General features: G+C 39.8%; 1 protein-coding gene across 1 annotated transcript in view; it reads left to right on the forward strand.

Annotated features, from left to right (window-relative positions):
* Positions 1-10,017: 10,017 nt before the first annotated feature.
* Positions 10,018-21,036, forward strand: part of LOC137255761 (parathyroid hormone/parathyroid hormone-related peptide receptor-like) — a 90,247-nt gene continuing 79,228 nt past the window's right edge. Inside the window, exon 1 of the mRNA XM_067793280.1 lies at positions 10,018-10,495. Coding sequence (XP_067649381.1) covers positions 10,349-10,495 — 147 coding nt within the window. The 5' untranslated portion in view covers positions 10,018-10,348. The remainder of the gene's footprint in view (positions 10,496-21,036) is intronic.

Below are 21,036 nucleotides of genomic sequence, written 5' to 3' on the forward strand. Positions count from 1 at the left end.
CAGAGACAGGCAGTCGTGAGTGTCTCTATTGCATTCCTTCATGCCAGTAGAATCTACCATAGGGCAGGCATTTAAAGGGACACAAAATACGATGTCGACTTAGACGAAAAGGCACCCTGTGCCCTCTGATATTTCAGAATAAGATATTTTCAAATATGTGACCTTTATCTCTCCTCAAACCTGACATGAGTAAATGCCAATTACACTAGAAGAAAAAGAAACGCCAGACTACGATTGTGAGTAGCGTTCATGCCTGGAGACAAATCCGTTCGAGAGACAAAACGTGCTATCAACGCGGTCTCCATGGAGTAGCAACGGTCACCAACGGCCTTGCATATCTTTATGTTGTGTAATCCTTGGTAGTAAATGGGGCATATTCCACATTCCATCAGTACTGCATTCTCCATGGTATTGTCTACAGTTGCAAGCGCCAGTAGCAGGAATCAAATCGTACACTGGGGATATGTAATGGCCTTAGGTGGATGTTTGTTACTCTGTGTTGGTCTACAGTCTACTGGGAATCAGGCACTGGGAAAGAAAACGATATATACTAACCATAAACGCAACTAATAGGCGAGAACTCTATTGCGAAGATATTGTATTTTCAAACAGGTATAACTCGTCCAGAAATGGACTTTAGTGCATGGAATTTTACCCACCTTAGGTAATGTCTATACACGCAAGTGGATACTTTTAGATAACGGAGACGTCGAGCGCGATTGTGACGACGTAGCACGACCTCGACGTTGGGTTTCCTAGATCTCAGACCAATCCCTTTCAACCTGCCTGCACGGGGACGGTCATATACCTGTTTGGTTGCCTTTAGTTGTAAGGCTTGTCTAGCTCGGACTGGCATTCAGACACCTGGCATCAGAAGATTAGTAATCTCCAGCATGCATTCCTTCAATGGCGATGTTCCGAGTTAAGACGTGACGTAGTGACTGGACCTTGAAACTCCTTCGAAACGAATATTGAATAAAAGTAGAGGTAGAGACGTAGCGTTGAAGTTTAATATAAGCTTTTCTGAATCGTCACTAACTGTTCGTCATTAACTAATGAATGACACATGAAAAAATGGCCATTTTAGCTCATCATCGATTGTAGGTATAATTGCAACACGTACCCATGACGTGCAGTCTCTCTCACTAGATGACCCTGATATCTCAACTGACTTAAATAGATTTGAAAGTTAAATATGACACCATTCCTCAGATAATAACCACGAAAACCTTTCAGCATCCATGCGAATTCTCTGCCAAATGTGGAATATCATACTGAGCACCTGTCGAAAAGTCGGTATATGACAGTTGTGACGCCAGTTCTAAGCGGAATGATGAGCTTATTCTACCCAGCCGATGGCACCCGTCACAAACGTACATGAAGGACCATTATGTATGTCAAAGAAGACCTGACCAAACATACATGAAGGCCCATTATGTATGTCAAAGAAGACGGGACCAAACATACACGAAGGCCCATTATGTATGTCAAAGAAGACCTGACCAAACATACACGAAGGACCATTATGTATGTCAAAGAAGACTTGACCAAACATACATGAAGGACCATTATGTATGTCAAAGAAGACCTGACCAAACATACACGAAGGCCCATTATGTATGTCAAAGAAGACCTGACCAAACATACATGAAGGACCATTATGTATGTCAAAGAAGACCTGACCAAACATACACGAAGGCCCATTATGTATGTCAAAGAAGACCTGACCAAACATACACGAAGGCCCATTATGTATGTCAAAGAAGACGGGACCAAACATACATGAAGGACCATTATGTATGTCAAAGAAGACGGGACCAAACATACACGAAGTCCCTTTATGTATCTTACAGAAGACAGGACCAAACATGCAGACCAGAGGTAATTTGCTTGAGACTCGTGTTGTTAGTGATATTTTAAAATTGGAAATGTCCTTGGCCTGTGAAAAGCTTTGCAAGCCTTACTTAAATGTTTCAAACTTGATCCATCACCTTCTGAGTAATAATCCTGTTTGGCATATTGGTAAAGGAACATGCTCAAATGTAACATTATCAAATGTTAAAACTAAAGGCTGACCCTGTTGAAACATTGTTCCACATTAATGGATTAACGATAACTGTTCTGTGGCATTCAAACATACTCTACATGACTCCATTAAATCCTTCCTTAACACTCCACAGCCCCACACCACAGATCTGTAATGCCCTTTTCTTTAACAGCAAGAAGGGTTTCAGTTTTAACATTTCTTTCACGGATATTGATTTATTACCTTTAAGACATGGATATGGCTGAAATTCCTCCTTTCCAGTCATTATCCCTATTGTTTCATCCTGACTTGATGATTTTTGTTTGGCACTTTGATGTGACATCAGCGCATGAGCACATGTGCTTGATGACGATTTCATTTTAATACGGACGGGTTTATTGATAACTTTTTCTACTTAATTATAAATATTATCTTACCTCACGTATAAATGTCGTTTTCTGATTAGCTAAGCGCCTTTATATTTTTTTCAATGTACCCCATTTAGAAGCGAGCTACATTTCAGTGTATCCCGCTGCCAATGGCAACCCAATCGGTACTTCGTGGTAGTACTTCTTTATCTCGAATGACACTGAATCAGGCTTGATGCACGGAAACTACCTGTGTTTTGCGAATGCAAATCGATGAAAGGTAGATAACTGTAAATGTGTTTTCTTGTGTCGTTTGCAAAACTTAGCGATGGCTACGAAAACCTTTGTCCACTTGTCCATCGGGGCCCTCGGGGCCAACGTAGTATAGACAAACATTGAGGGTACACCAACCAATGCCCGGCCTCGTGAGTAGTGAACAACTTGTGTTTTTCCCGAACAGTAGGTATTAATTCATAAGTCTTTCTTTTGCCAAAAGAACATACCATTAGAATGGTTCAAAATGTATGCAGAATGAGTAAACTAAACTGATGTGCACCAATCTGTAATCAAGTACTGACCTTAGCTATTAAACATCGAGGATGAGTACATGTTACTGACTGAACAGAGGGGTCATTTAGTAGTATTGATGCTACGTCAAGGTGGCTGCTCTAGTCCTTAAGGGAAATTCCAGAATAAGAACATTAAAGTTAACCTAGTTTAATTTGTTCTTTTCTAAAAGACATAATATGCAACTGTGTTACAAAGCAAAATAAATCTACTTATTTAAATCATGATTGCATTTTCGTTTGTTCCTTCTGTAAATTCTGTGTAAAAACCTTCTCTCGCATGAATTTATTATTCATTAATTGATAAACATATCGGAAGGCGGGGTAGCCTTGTTCTCAAAGCGTTCGTTCGTCTCGCTAACATGGGTACAATGTGTTGAGCTCTTTCCTGCTGTTCCCAACCATGATATCGTTGGAATGTTGTTAAAAGCAGTGTAAAACCATGCCCGGCCCGTTTCCACTACTGTGCATAATAGACATGTGTCAATCGCTAACTATACCCATGTTCCCCTCTGATTAGAAGAACCAGGAAAATGTATGTCCACAATGATAAAATAATTAAGCTTTCAAAAGCAAGAATCGAAAATGGGAAAATGGTTAACTTTTCTCGTAGCGTTTTTACTTCCTATGTTACAGTATAGGGGGTACGAATGCTACGAGAAAAGTTACGAGATCTTAGGCTCACGAGAGTTTTGTGAAATGGGTCCCTGAACGGTATTTAGATTTTGTCATACTGGTAACTGTTTTTCAGGGCATCCGAAACTTTTGTAAATTTTGGAAAAAACACCACAAGAGCACAGAATCGTCAGATCTCACAAAGTATGACCTATCAACGTGTACCGGAAATGGCTCAATCATCTGGATTGAAACACTGATTTGTCTTCTTTCACTTTGACGTCCGCAGAACACATGGGTGCCTGCGGCATGTGAACGAAAATATCTTAAAACAAAATTAGCTCAATTATTGTCATGTTCATTTTGCATTCTCATTCGCATAAGACAACAGTTTCTGTGAGTTGAGTTGTATTCAACAACCGACATGCCATATGTTGCACGAAGAATTTTGAATGTCCATTTTTTCTCTACACAATGGGACTGCATTGAACAAATCTACATTTAGTCACTTCCAAATGACATGATTTCAACGATATACTGGATAACACTGAATGACTTCCGGAAGAGATGTTTGAATATGCCCTAAAAACGTTTTATCCAGACGCTGTCGGCAAGTCAGTATGGCTTATATTACTTTTCATCAGGTATGGTGAGGAAGCCATAATGTTCGTATCCATAAATATTCCTAACTCATGTAAATTTATTATCATTCTACTAGAATATTTGAACACCTTTACGACAAATACACAGATCAATCAGTTGACGTCAGGGCACAGCATTTCATAATGTGCGATGTGTGTAGGGTCTATTTGCTTTACGGGTCTGTGTGGCGGATACCCGCTATATTCGTCCTCATATACGTAACTGCGACAGAAGAGTAAACACAGAAGAAGACGTGTTAATTGTTCCTCGATGACTTTAATGGATAAAATAGCTGGACTGGAAATAGACAACTAATAATAGATTGACACATGATACGTTTTATGGATAAGAACTTTCTATCTTTATACGACGTTTCAGAGCCAATTCGTGTTAAAGAATAAGTTGCTATCCATAAAGAGTGACAAATGTTCATGTTCGTCCTACTTCTAAGTGTCTTTCAAGAACTACAAAAGAACTTTCTGCAGAATATGAAAATAACTCATCACAAATACAGACAACGCGTTGGCGTTAAATATACGTTAACATGTAATTGCGAATATCATTGATCAAAGCTGACAATTCAAATGGATTTACCCTTTATCAAGTACACGGTTTGTTCTGTATTTGTCGCAAGTTTATAGTGTATGTGAGAGTCACACGACTGAGTCTCACAGTCACAACACTGTTATATTCAAATGCACATATAAATGTGTACCTGTACTGGGTTGTCTTAACTAAACCTGCTACACTGACATGATCACAACATCATTTCTGGTTAGCTGTAACCATAGCGTCCACGTCCAACTAATTCGACATCACGTCAGCCCAGCTTTTCATCATTCAACCGGTGTGCACGTATTGCATTCATGTTTCTTTAAGTAATGGTTAAACACGTCACATCTCTTCCACCCGCTGTTCCAGCACTTGCGACGTGAATAAACATGCCATAAGCAAACATACCCATTCTGAAGAAATACCACAGTCTTCATTATCTATACGGGAACACAAAACATAGTCTCCACCTTTCAGACTCCGAAGCAAGATACTGTCATCTTGCAGCACCTTCCTAGCAACTCTATTGTCGATATTCCCCCGTGTAGTATACGTCTTTTTCAGTGTTATAATATGCTGAAAAGAACGATATGTATATGCCCTTTTCTAGCATAGTCACTAATTGCATCTTGTGTCGTATTAAATTGCTAAGCATATTTAACATTACTTAAAACAAATCGTTTTCTCTTGTGTCGAGTTGAAACATCTTGAAATGACCTGACCCATTCGTTGTCAAAATCATATGGCCTTGGGTGTCTTCTGTCGTGTGAAGGTTCACAATGTTGCTCCGGATACGTGATTCCTCTTTTCGTCACTGCCTGTGTGAGGCCATTTTAGATTGTCGATGGTTTGCAGGCGACTGTAGAACTCACGATCTGAAGTGTCTGTATCAACAAGTGCCCTGACTGCGAGGTGCACTGGACACTACTTGAGCACTTTCAGCTACATCAGCGATTATTGGTGATCCTGTGTACTCCTCTTGTTGAATCGGTCCAACTTAGTACCCATGTCATTCGCCTTCCTTGAGACAACACTGGCTCGGACCACGTCTCTCATGAGATTAATCCAAACATCCTTGTCTTTCATTTGAAACACAGGGATCTCAGCGTCGCTTCGCAGCTTTAAATCAATGCCTATCGATCGCCCTTTTTCTCTCAATGAACAAGCTAGTTCATTACTCTTATTTTCAAGACTGCGTGGTATTTTTCTTAACATCAGACTCAAATTATGTTTACCTTTAACTGTAACTAATTGTTTCTTCATACAACTGCAGCAGCGTGACCTTTATCAGTTCAACAATGAAGACCAGTGAGACACATATCACTGCACACACACACACACACACACACACACACACACACACACACACATATGTATATGTGTGTGTATATATATATATGTGTGTGTGTGTGTGTGTGTATATATATATATATGTATATGTGTGTGTGTATATATATATATGGTGTTGATATATATATATACATATATTTATATACATATATATATATCTATTTCATACTGAGTTGTGTCTGTGATGATTCCGGTTATCCCGAAAGCTCTAAGAATCGGAAGTCTGAAGGCTTGAACCATCAGCCTCATATGACAGGTTTGGCTTGTTTATTGTTTGCACCCAGCAGCGTTCCAACTACATTTCACCAATATGTAAATCGAATCTAGATCAGACAATCCTAGATCAACACCATGAGCATCGAACTACGCAACTGGGAAACGATGACATCTGTCAACAAGACACCAAACTGGTCTTCGTAATGGTGAGAGGAGCGGTGACATACCTAGCGGTTAAAGCGTTCGCCTACTTCCGGTGTCCCCCGCCGTGATATTGCTGGAATGTTGTTAATAGCCAAATGTTTATTCATTTTCTTAAACCCCGGACATACCGACTTCTCATTCACTTGCCTACCTCGTGTGTCAGCACTTGGATGAAGGTAGCAGGTAACGGACAAGTGTAAATTCACAGGATGGCTAAGCGCACGGCGTTATGGCTAGTTTTATTTTCGGGTCAGCGACCAATTTACAGTGAGAAAACACAGAAATATAAACATACGTTGCCGTTGCAAAGACAAACTTGAAACACTGCTACACAATGAATAATACTTCCAACGCACGTCTCAATAGATCCAGGATACACTGGTAAGAAAGCTAAAGGTGAGATATAATTTCTCGATATCCGCAAATTGTCCCAAATTCTGGTCGGAAATCTCAGTGATATCAACTAATTCGTCAATGTAAGTTCATTGGAGTTTTACAAAAGCCGCCCAAGGTTATGCTGTCCAAAACTGCGCAAACAGAACGTTCTGTTGGATGATGAGGAAGGCTGTCTTGAAGAACTGTAGCAGAGTAACCCTCGTTCGTTTATGAATCGTTACGTTTTGTTACTTCTGGCAGTAGTGTATACCACTTCGACATTCGCACAATGCGTCAATGCCTACCACATCCTGAGAACTGTGATGAACTTGAATATTTAGCGACTACTTAACCATTAGGTACAGTGATCAATAAAGTGACCTATTGATTTTACTAAAGCCTTGAAATTTATTTCCAGCAACCCTGCGTGTCATTGTACGTACCGAGTCAAACTTGACACAGTTAATTTATATTTCGTCAATAGTTTGACTGTAAAAGGGAACAAAACTGAACTGTCGTATTTTGTAATGATTTGGTAACTGTGATAACTGTGACATGTAGGTGTTTTGTTAGACGAAATCATAGACAATAAAAACCCCAAGCAAACCTATGATTTAATAAAATTAATTCGGAATGACATATGTCTGCAATGTGTGGATGTTTAAATTGTAGAACGATCGGGAAAAGGCCGGGGGAGTTGTCCGAAGGTTTACAATAACGCCACATCAATATCTGTCAAATGTGCTAAATACTAGCTTCTTAGAATGTTAGCAAATGATTGAAAAAATATTATTTTCTAGGACGCAAGACGTGAGTGTAAATAACTGAATTAGACCCGTCATGTCCCAAACGTGTTGACAAAAGGATAGTAGAATAAAGCTGCTGAAGTCATAGTTAGGGGTCTTACAAAGATGCCACACGTGTTAGCATTGTGCTTTTGTATACATAGTCTTAGTTCTGATTGTCAGTAGTTAACATTACAGTAATTCCATGCTGGTCCATGAAATGTGCCACACATATTGTACCCTTGCTGAGACTCGAACACGGGGCTTGGTGTGAACAACAAACGCTTTAACCGCAGGGCTTCCGCGCTGTAGTTATACATGTACATGGACTCGAATGCTATGGAGGCAAAGTAGTGCGAGTATACTGTCCTACATGTGCCAGGATCCAATCACTGCGGATGTGAATTTCACAATCGACCTGATTAAGGATCGCTTTTCAGACCTACTCCCTGCCCTACATTTGACAGTGAAAGACTGACGTAGTACAGTCAGACTGATGTTCTCGATTTAGACCAGAAGCAGTCAAGTATTTCTATCTAATTGAAGGCCACCTTGTATGTTTTGCATTCAATCTACGAAAAGACTTTGTGGGAATTTCCATCCTGATGAACTTGGCTCGTGAGTGACACCTTCAATTGACTGTGACTTACAATCTCCGTCCACCTACACAGTATTTGGTCTTTTGGGGACTGAAATGACAGAACTGATATGAACATTGGAATCCTTAATAATGCAACTGATAGTCCTGGAATGGAATGAGGATGTGAAAGGAAGGAAAAGTCATCTTACTAATATGAATTCACATTAAACTTCGGTAACTTTAACGAATCGTATGAATACAAAACTCAAAGTTTACGTCCGCGGGAGACCTACTGACGATTTATGATTGTCATGTCCTCGATCTGTTGTGGGTACGCAAGACCCAACACAATTATAGTCAATTTAAAAGTACTACTTTCTTTTGAACTGAAGCAAATAAATCTTTTTTAATTGATGGCCTGATTGTCGTCATCAGTTGCTAACATCTGAAGAAAATTAAACGATTGTAGTCTCTGAAGGAATGGTGTAAATCAAACTCGGGTACATGAATAAAGAAAATGTAGTGTCAGTCCCCATGGTCCTTGGTGTGGTGATCTACCAACAATCGTTTGCAGTCTAAAACCTGTTTTTATATTCTATTGTCATTTGTAGTTAAAACATTTTAGATTTATTGACTGGTTTTAAACTTATATCGGCGATAATCTAGTTCTTTTACTGTTATTCGTTAACAAGATTTTAATATCTATTTTCAATTACTATAAATCTATAATTTGATTTTGGCACGATGTTGCTGAAGTATTCCTGTTGTGACTTAAAATATTAACTCACTCACTCATTATACTTGTCAGAGGGGTACAGTATCCATGATCAAGACTACTGGTTGTCCAACGTCATTTTCGTGGGAACTGGGGTGGCTGAGTGGGTTAGACGGCTGACTGTGTTCTGACGATTGCGTGCCTGACTCCCAGAGTGGTGGTTCAAATCAAGACTCGACCCAATGAAAGTACTCTGTGTAATCCCAAAAGGAGCATGTGTTACATGTGACGAATCGTTATTCTGAAGTAGTACATATCATATCGCATATATTTATTTAAGCTTTATGATGTCAAGTGTCTTCAGTGTGACGAGCGGACGCATCAGCCATTTTTCTACCCAACCGCTGCAGCGAGAAAAAGATGCGCTCACATCGGCGGACAACACAGAAGGATCCAATCCTACACGCTTTCGAAAAGGTTTGATCGGTTAAATAGTTGACCCACCTAAACTCATTGTGTTTCATATGATTTTGATCTTTACGTGATATTTCCAAATTGAATAAAGACAACTGAATGATGAGTTTACAGTATAAAATTATCTCCGAATCCTTGTACACTCGTAAATTCCATCTGCTTACAAACACGCTTTTCAATGAAGGTTCGTCCATTGAGTCCTGATCACACCGAGAAAGCTGTAACGACAACGTAAGGCTTTTGTTCATCCAAAATACGCTGAGTTGGATGAAGATCAGTTTAATCGGTAACGTTTTCATGTAAAAAGACACAATAAATCCCGATACCTCAGAAAAGCATGCCTGTTTTGCTCACTCCTTGTGTGAAAAAAACATTCAACGGGTCACGGTGGCCCCCTGCCTTTATCAGTGATGTGAATCCTCTGGCCGATAGGCAAACTTTTTATAGCTATCTTTGACTGCTTGGATGAACCCCCACGGTCAATCAGGCGACGATAACGCCAATCCCAGCATTCTCTGATCGATCCGGGGCCAACAGTTTCCACCAGCTAACACAGGCATGTTCACCGCATGATATACCAGTGGAACGTGTGAATCTTGTCACTGACAACATCAAAACAACTCTTCCTCCAACAGGTTTAAATCACCGTGATCTGATTGATTCTCCCGGTGCGTGGATGTTCTTCATGCGCAAGTTTTCCGGGATTTTTCAAGTGTTGGCTGAAGTTACTACACTGCTCGCCACACTCCCCAGCCGCCACCGTGTCTGAAATCATAGAAGTAAAGAAGATGGAGACACACATAATGAAAGACTCAGGATGATGTTGACAAGTAATTGAAAGTTGATAGCCTCATTAGAGGGGAATCTCGGATCAGTCTAGATGTTTACTGTGTCTGTACACGAAGAAGACTGCAAGAGATGTCCCTATGAAAGGATATGCATTATGTGTTTTACTATAAGTCTCGGAGTTACGCTAGTATTCGTTGTTCCCTCTCTGACTATACTGCAGAGCAAGCAAGCTGGTCAGGTAAGAGGTTTTTTTTATCCATGTGATTTATGTCATCTGTAGTTCGTGGGTGAACTATAGAAGTGTTCCAGTCTCTTATCCTATATTCATCATCTTAATTGATCCATGAAGATCCGGTTTGGTTGGCTTCTTCAGCAACCCCGTCTGGTTGTAAAATGCTACTAACGGGTGGTCAGGCTCGCTGACTTGGTTCATACATACCATGGAATTCTTTTGGAGCAGATCAATGCTTACATACAGACGGAATCTCGCTGGGAGGGGCGTCAAAAACATTACACACCACATAACCTGTATGCCGGGATATCATTTCACTGTACATTTAGGATTATTGTACATGGATTTAAATCATTATGCTAAATCAACGTGTTTGAGTGTATAACCTACCCCCGATGTTTATCATAGTTTGTTTGGCGTTATCAACGTGTACTTGTCTGTCACTGTGTTACAAAAGTCACCCCAAGTTCATTGAACTGTTGAGAACAAGTCTTGTCTAATAACCTCTTCTTCGTCAATACCCCCGATAACTCTTGTGTCACCTCGTTCCCAAGTAAGACGTTCTGTGGACTATCTTTGTTTCTTTGGCATCCACCACACAGGATGTTGTACTGGCAAACATCCATATATGCTGACTATGTATATTGCGCCTGCATACAGTTCAGAATCCTACTTGATTTACTTACATACATATGTGTTGACCATATAGACTGTGTATATTGAGCCTGCATACAGTAATCTGTTCAAAATCCTACTTTATTTTTCCTTACATACATATGTGCTGACCATATAGACTGCGTATGTTGCGCCTGAATAGAGTTCAAAGTCCTACTTCTTATAGCAATGTGTATGCATATTAGCAGTGTTCAATGTGGGTTACCCCAATTCCATGCCTCAGTTTCATAAGAAAACAGATTCCTTTCGCTGTACGATGTCACCACAATATGAACAGAAACATTTCTGGGATTGCGCCTCCATTAATCAGCGTGTGTTGTTATAGGCGACAATTAATCACATCCAGTGAGCATTAATTTCATTTCATCGTACCCGGAGGCATAAAGAGGTCGTCGGGATATGAATCACTTTTCTTTTCCAGACTCATTTATCCTCATGTCGTCGTCATAACCTTGAAATAAACAATAACAAATATTTATATCAGTTGCTTTTTAGTGTGTGGGGCGGGTGTACCCTGAAACTGATCACTTGTGTGATTCGAAACTGATCACTTGTGTGATTCGAGTAGAATAAGGGAAGACGAGAGGTGTGAAGACCATCTCAACGAAAACGTAATGACATAGAGGGATAAATGTACAATCCATGTGAATGAACAATTCCGAGCATGTCTGATTAGATTCCTTTGGCATGGTAAGGTTTGACTTTAGGGTAGTTTTCTTTATCAACAAACTGACCAGCTCACCCTGGATACATACCTTTCAATTTAAACATGTTGCACAATGATTCTCAGAAGAAACTACAGATTGATTCGATGGCGCTTAAGTTCATTTACGTAAAATTAAAAGACGTAAATTATCGACGCTTGTCGTGTGTACCACAGATAACTATGACAGTATTGGCACCTCGTGTACGTATGCATTATATGTAATTAACACGACAAACCCACATCCACATATATAATCAGAGTCCATTGTACAACTGCGACTAGACAACACCTGTTACCTGACATCAAGTGTCCATTATGCCAGAACGCCGATGTAATATGTTCTTCAGCGCTGCCTTTATTATGTTGGAACATAAATAGATACGGTACTTCACTTTGTTGCACAACACATTGTGTTGTGATTTTGTCATTGTGTGATAAATACCTGTTTCCAGATATACTGAAATGCATAGGCCCATAAACATTACAGTAACACAACATTTGGCTTTGACTGCATGTGCTTTTGGTTTCGAAATTAAAGTGAGGTGTGTAAGCAAACTAATAGGTTCATATTTCGATAACTGATAGATGAAATCGCTGACTGACTTCGGCATGCAAAATTACCGGTCAATAATCACGTCAAGATATACTCTTAAAGAAAGTAGGGATCTGTACTTTCAATGTATGATTCTCGAAATTGGGAGATATATGGGATTGAATCAATGTTGATACAATAACAATGGATGTTTTGAGAATGCATCACCACATGGATTTCATTCAAAGCAAAGCTGTTCGTTCAGTTATCCCCCTTTTTAAGTGGCTGGAGCATGACATGGTAATTTCAGGTTTACGGTCAGCTTAATTTTCAGTCAGTAGTGTGTGATTTAAACCTAAAACACCTGACCATGCACAGATGCAAGAAACTTATCGGAAAAATTGCTCTACAGAGATTTATCAACTTGCCTGAAAAAACGTCAAAATTCATAATAACACCCCATGCACGTGTAGGAGACTCCCGCGCTGTGCGCGTGCTTCCCAGTCATTGTGTTTGCGTGTGGTGATAACGTGAAATGATGCTGCATACACAAGATGAATGTCATTGGAACGTTCCTCGATGGGTTTTCTTTCTACCAGACTTCAAATTCCAGGTTCCCCTACTTTTCTTAAGATCATACATACATACATACATACATACATACATACATACATACATACATACATACATACATACATACATACATACATACATACATACATACATACATACATACATACATACATACATACATACATACATACATACATACATACATCATGTTCCATCATTTACTCTAGGGACAACCTGTTCCACGGTTACCAGAGGGACGACGTGTTGCATTGTTACACAAGGGCAACCTGTTGCAGGGTTACCCGAGGGACGACGTGTTGTATGGCTACTCTAAGGACAACCTGTTGCACGGCTACTCTCGGGACGGCGTGTTTCATTGTTACACAAGGGCAACCTGTTGCACAGTTACCCTAGGGACGACGTGTTGTAGTGTTACACAAGGACAACTTGTTGCACGGTTACCCTAGGGACGACGAGTTGCATTGTTACACAAGGGCAACTTGTTGCTTGGTTAACTTAGCTACGACCTGTTGCAGTGTTACTCTAAGGACAACCTGTTGCACGGTTACCCTAGGGACGACGTGTTGCATTGTTACTCTAAGGACAACCTGTAGCACGTTTACCCAATGGACAATGTGCAGAGGTTATAAATTACACAAAAACGTCCCAAAATGAGCACAGTGCGCTAAATGACGATCTGGTTCATCTCACTATCTGCACCAGGCTAGGTCTTCAAATATTGTACTCAGGTTGGGAAGTGAATCCGGACATTCATTGCATCAACCACTAGGCTAATCCACCACCCCTTTCATTATGAGATATGATACGTTATAAACCTGGATAATTAAGAGATATATGATAGAACATGGATCATTAAGAGCTATATGTGTGACTGGTTATTATTATTTAAGATGTAGAATGTCATCACTAACATGATTAAACAGCAGCAAATGTCTCTGCAAGCCACGAAATGGAGCGCTTAGTCGCTTAAGTCATGTTGTATCTGACGGCAAAGACGTCTCCCAGGCTAGAACATGGTTGAGGAAGAGCAACAACGGTTGGTTCCAGCACTCAACAGCAGGTGTATCTGTAGTTGTTTATATTTTGGCGATTCAATCCTTTGTACACAGACAGACGCCACCCTGTGGTTCGCTCTTCAGTACAGAGACAGATAGAACAGGCACAAACGCCATCCTGTGGTTCGTTCTTGAGTACAGAGACAGATAGTACAGACACCAACGCCACCCTGTGGTTCGTTCTTGAGTACAGAGACAGATAGTACAGACACCAACGCCACCCTGTGGTTCGTTCTTGAGTACAGAGACAGATAGTACAGACACCAATGCCACCCTGTGGTTCGTTCTTGAGTACAGAGACAGATAGAACAGACACCAACGCCACCCTGTGGTTCGTTCTTGAGTACAGAGACAGATAGAACAGACACCAACGCCACCCTGTGGTTCGTTCTTCAATACAGAGACAGACAGAACAGACACCAGCGTCTGCCTCGGGTTACCCTGTAGCTGGTGTAGAACGGACACGACAGTTTAGATATGTTTTGGCTAACCTCAAAGGAGATAACTGACAATTAATCCCTATGCCCGTTATATTCAGACAAACAAGTCTTGTATTTGCTTCACCCCTGAACGGTTTAACGTAGTAGTTTATTAACGCCATTGTTTTATTAATGTATTTGCTGGTTCATTCATTTACAGTGCCTTCGTCATTGTCGTACATATGTATCAATGATGGAATCAACAAAACAGTGTGACGAACTATATCCTGGGGTCAGTTCTGGACCAGGGAATTACTTAAGCGAAAATTCTCTTCGTGAAGGAAGGATGTGGTTTTGAGAACAGAAAATAATTCCACTGGAGGTTACATTTACCATGTATCTTTTTATTGTCATTAGACGGGAAATCACTGGGATATCTGATTCGATGTGATTTCCGTATTGGAGATTGAGAATACCGTTCATCTTAAATTCGACAGAACATTGAAAATGAACACAGATCTCCGGTCTACGTGGCCCAGATTGCCCTGGCTGAGTGCCAGGGGATTTGGCAGCGTAACTTCGAATCACTTCAGAATTAGAGCATCGCAAATACATGGAGGATGTGTGAGCTCCAGGGTACATCCACAGAAATCACAACATCTTTCTTCTGAGACACGTAATCACTGATCCCGAGATGCTTGACTCTCTCTAGTTGAACTCTATCAATCAGGATAGTAGCCTTCTGGATTAGCAAGTTCCCGACTATGGGGGTGTTTCTATACACGAAAACAGCCGCATTACATGAACGCAAACATATGTAATATTTGAATTAGTAACAAATACCTAATGAGCCCCTTTTTTTGACTGTAACACTGAAAGACACAACGAATCATTCTGATACAAGCTGTATACATGAAGAGTGTAACGTGTGAAGTAGGATTTCCTGCAGATCGATGCTCTTGTTTTCATGTGCTTGCTGTTGTTTTGTTTTTTGTCTGTGTGTGTTTGGGGCTTTTTTGTTTTCATGGTGTTTCGTTTTGTTTTGTTTTTTGTTTTCCTTTTGTTTGTTTTGTTTTGCACTTGTCTTGTTTTGCTTTTTTTTGTTTATTTTGTTTTGTTTTATTTGTTTGTTTTTTTTGTTTTTGTTTTGGGGTTTTGTTTTTTGTTTGTTTGTTTGCTTGTTCGTTTCATGTTAAACTCCTGTAATTAATGAGGCATGCTTGAAAGCAGCAAATTACCTTTGCATTGTGACATCTTCGTTTAACTGGGAAGACTAAGGGGAGGTGGGTGTTTCCTGTGGATTTCCAAGGCGACTGGATTCTGTTTCAGTTGAATTATTTCCAATTACAGTCGGGGATGTTACACAAGGTGATCTTATTGATTCCGAGGTAATTTAGGTTCTGTTACGGATGAAAATAGACATCCGTAATGTTGTTAATCGGACACTGAAATCATGTCGCACTCAGTAACCATGTAATCGAATTATTCAAGGCATTGTCAATGCTTTCTGAGAGTAAATAGTCAATGAATCACAATTAATAGTATCTAGGGAGGATCAACACTCGACATTGATAAAACATCAGCAGTATGCAAGGTAGGAATGTACACAAGACAGCAGTGTTCCCAGTCATACACCTAGACAGGAGAGCTCCTGGGTTGTGTAAAATACACCCACTATTTCTCTAAAGTTCCGCAGTGATGATACTACACACGCACGAGGCATATGTGTTGATGTGATACTTCTATCTACTATCGCCCGTTAGTCTCTCCTAGCATAGCTGGTCATGAATTATGTTGTAAGAAACAAATTTCGCTGCAAGCAAAACGGGCTACTAAAGACCTGTGTCCTACAAGTGTGTCAATTAATATTTCTGGTGGCGAAATATTCATAGATTCACCGTCGCTCTTAGGAGCTCGTTAGACGATAGATCCGACTCTCATTTAGATGCACGCGTTACGTAACTGACATATAGAACACTGTTTATGACAGTGGGACTTAAAAAAGGTTCGCAGGTCAATCACGAACCCAGTAGATCGATATTTGGTATTCCATACTTCATCATAGGACTACATTGATTTCGGGATCCGTCAGCGTCTGCTGTTGATGTTAATCTCTCTTTCTGATGTCGACTGTGCTATCATGTCAGCAGATTGTCTAAGCTGCCATGATATGTCATGACTTCGTGATTCTTTTATGTCACTCTGATAATGGACGGTTGTAGCTCTTGGTAAATATGTGATTGTCTGCTATCGAGCACCCCCCTCCATGAGATCACATGATATCACATGATATCACTAGTTGATATAGATCACTGATATAATTGTTTGCTTTGTGTAAGGTGTTCAAGATCAAATTTTCTAATTTCTAATACTACGTGTTTGGAGGGTAAGCTCAGAACATTCAATTTGTGGGGAATTTTACACATGGACTTTGCGCACTAGTGGTTTTGTTCATATGTTTCATGCCCCTGTGTCTTTATTGCTGGCCGGTGCCCACATTAGCTAATGTTTCACACAGTTATTATAGAATATATTTCTCTTTTCATACCGGACTGTTATTGCAGAATATATTTTCTCTTCATACAAAATTAGCATTAAAGTGCATTAATATACAATCATACTTAATCCTCGACAATCCCATTCTCTCTTTTTTTCTAACATATATATCATGCAACTGAAATTCTCATACGCGGCATAACACTGTTCTTTAAGTTGGCAATAAAGAAGATCACAAAGACTTGTCAGAATGTTTTACTATTCAATACGAATGAGGAATATTTATATGTTCATTTGACTCTATACTTATTAAAATTATCCTGTCTTTTTTACGCAGTTGCCATATGTATACACACAGAAACAAGATGAACATTTCATTATATTTTTCATATTTTCGATGCATGAAAGCTCCGAATGGGATAAAATGTTAACAACAACAGGAGAGGCATTACTGTACTCTCTCTCCTTGGTTAGTGATGCATCTACTCCGAGCTCCGGAGTCTATAGTTCACTCACTTTCATCGAGCGATTCTGTCATACGATGATTGCAGCTGTCTCTCATATTTGAGCAATTATAAAACATCATTAATTAGTAAATCTTTCATATCTTATTTGTGGAAAATAGAATATGTTGACGTACAGACAAGATAGTCAAGATTTATGAATCACTAACTTCCTTAGTGCGTTGATTTCTATTTCTATTTGTAATTTTAAAAAATAAACACTTCTAAATGCCTTTGAAACATCCAGCTTGTTAGGAAATGATATAGGGGAACTATCTGCATGATGAGGCTAATTCAGCACCACATTATGAATGTCCGTACCATAACATTTACAATTACCACCTGAGGGGTACACTCATCAGAGGGGTACACAAAGTACGCAGTCTAGACTACCAGTTGTCCGACTTTCATTTTTGTGGAAGTCGCGGTGGCTGAGCGGGCTAGGCGGCTGACTTTGTGTGCTGGCGATTAGGAGCCTGACTCTGAGGGTGCGGGTTCGAATCCCGGATGGGACTGAACCGAAAAAAGTACTAGAATTTGTACTTTACTAAGAAAGTGAAATCCCAAATATGACATATGTTGAATTACCACCTGCATTTAAAATGCGCTTGGATTTGAACTTAACAGTGGCAGTAACGTTTCAACAGGACGCTTTATTACTGCGTCTCTCTTTAGTTGTAGGTAAGTTTCCTTCTTCCTCCTCTACATAAGGATGTAAAACAGTCAGGAAATTAATTCTGCCTCAACACCTGGCACGACAAGATGAAGACACACTTGAACAAAATTAATACATCTTGACATCAAAAGGATTATTCTCCCTGTGAAAAGATTGTGTTTACTTGATCAAAGAATAGTACCAATCATCTTAAAACCGAGTTCTTGATGCAGAAAAAGTTTAACTCAGCGATCACCAATACTCTTATTCTTTATCTAATACACGCTCATCACATACTTCATTAAATGAATTATGACATTCACAATGCTAGACAGGACAAAAGAGCGGAGCAAACAGGAATGAATATTCCCCATAGATTTACGAGGCGACCAAACGCACTCGCTGACACCCAGAACATATGGGACATCCCCGACATTGAACAACGTAGCATGTTGACGAGGTTCCCCTCGAGTGTATTTGTTCCTCATTTTTTCTATGGCCGATGTGGGCGTGTGGTGGACATGATAAGTGTTGTCCAGCATGTCCGAGCGTGGGAGGAAAGCCGCCAAGACACGACAGGATGGATGTGCGCATGATGCCTTTTATCAATTCTGAACAACAGTTTTTTCCCTTTTCTGCTCCTAACCTCAATCTCAAACAATACTTTATTGGGCTAAGAGGCTAAACAACCACGATTCATGTTTTCCTAAAACTTGACATCCGATCTATATTTAAACAAAGGGTTCACATTCTCTACTGATACTTATAGTTTCTTTTGTCTTTCAGTATATAAGGATGTAGATAGAGTATTTTCCACTTTGACATGTTCTATCCTTTGAGACTACATCTGCGTGTCTACACCAGTACCATATAGTTACTAGGATCAGGTGGTCAGACTCGCTGTCTTGTTTGACACAGGTCGCCGTACTAGATAGATGTTCATGCTGTTGATCACCGGATTGTCCGGTTCAGACTCTATTATTTACATACCGCCATGCAGCTGGATCGCTTTGCGTCAAAATGAACTGACTGAACATGTAGTTTCAATTCCCTGTGTACATCTTGCACAAATATGAGTTTGGGCACTTATGTTTATCATTTATGACAAACACCAATCACCGATTATGTATTTGGACATAAACATATCATATGTTGTTGACAACGTTTTGACGTCTTTGTCAAATAACGACTGAATCTTTCAGGAATATTTTTCTGAGATTCGTCAAAATCTGTAAATTAGAGAAGCGTTACTATTGATTATACACAGGCCTTCTACAGCCCCTGACCAGACTTCATTACGTCTGTCCCGCAATCATCTTCTCCTTCTGAACTCTCCAGTTTTACGATTGACAAAGGGTGTACGAGGACATAGGATGGAGGCACACAAATAGGCAACAGCGATGTCAAAGGCATTCACAGAGATATAATGATGTGTTCAACGGTCCTCACTCTTGCCACACTTTGTGCATTGACAAAACTAATTCAAAAACGGCAATTTGAAAACGTCTGCTCGATACTTTTTGTGTTGCTGGAAAACATATTGAACCAGATTTTTATCAATCCTTAATTCGTTTCATAACAACTCTTATTAATCCTTGACGAAATGCTTAATACGAAAGGAGATGCTGGTTTTCTCATTTACTGCGATCTGGATTACAAGGTTGGGATAATTACAGGGAACAAAACGCATAAAGAAATCAGTTCGAAATGTTGTATTTTCACTATGTATAACTCGTCCACAAACAGACTTTAGTGCATGAAACTTTAAACCAGTTTAGAAAAATGAGGTGTCTATACAATCATAATGGAGACGTTGAGCGCGATGGTGGCGACGTAGCACGACCCCGACGTAGGGTTTCTTTGATCTTAGACAAATCTGTTTCAGCCTGTTCCGTACAGTTTGATCGGACATCCTCTGAAGTCCAGACACCCTTGCTGATGTACTCTCACCTGTGGCAGTACGATCACGCAACTGTAAAACCCTGGTGTACCTATCTTGGGCTGCAGTGGTAGCTCGATTTGTCCTTGAAACTCTTTCAAAACGAATGCCAATTTCTAGAGGTAGCGAGGCTTTTTATTGCCAGACATTGAACGCTCTCTGCTGCACAATTTCAGCTGGAAGGTGATTTCTATTGAGTTTTGGCGATGCCTTTTTAATCCTTGTATAAAATGTCATCAAAATAACCATTTTCAAGTAAAATATAGGTTTTGTTTACTTCTGGAATTGTGTAAAATCATTTTATTAACACTTTTGTTACATATTTTAACGAATATTTGAAGACAATGGCTAATTAATAGATATTTCAAAATACAAATCGCATATGCGTTTTTTTGGGGGGATAGTATATTTGAAATATGATTATGTGAATGAAACCATTTCCGCCAAACATTATGCGTGTTATATGATTCCTATATTACAAACTATTGCAATGATGACTCGCGTAAGAAACAGTACAGTATACCACGGTTACCATGACAATGACATGGCTGTCCATGTCGCCCCCCCCCCCCCCCCCCGATTACACCGAGTCTCTAAACAGCATTCATCACATTGTCATTATACTTCAAGGTCTTATACACTGCATATACCGTAAGAAGTTTTAATACAAACGCGCCCATTTGTATTAGATTTTTTAATGATTAAAGAACTTTTTCGTTTTTTTAGATATTCTGAATCGCATTGTGTCGAGTCAGACAGCAAGGTGCAAGTTGAAAAAATCGACGGCGGCCATTTACGATTCATACAGCACTGATAATATACTACTCGTCAAAGGTTTAGACCCAGTGGTGTAAATGCAGACTATTACTTCAGTCAACTGTCCCAAATTAGATTTTGCAAAATATTCCATTCTGTTTGAAAGTAATGTTTACACGTGAACTGATGTATCGTAAAACAAATTGTAGCAAGAGGG

The sequence above is a fragment of the Haliotis asinina genome, chromosome 11 (genome assembly GCF_037392515.1).
Source record: "Haliotis asinina isolate JCU_RB_2024 chromosome 11, JCU_Hal_asi_v2, whole genome shotgun sequence".
In the NCBI taxonomy this organism is placed as follows: Eukaryota; Metazoa; Mollusca; class Gastropoda; order Lepetellida; family Haliotidae; genus Haliotis; species Haliotis asinina.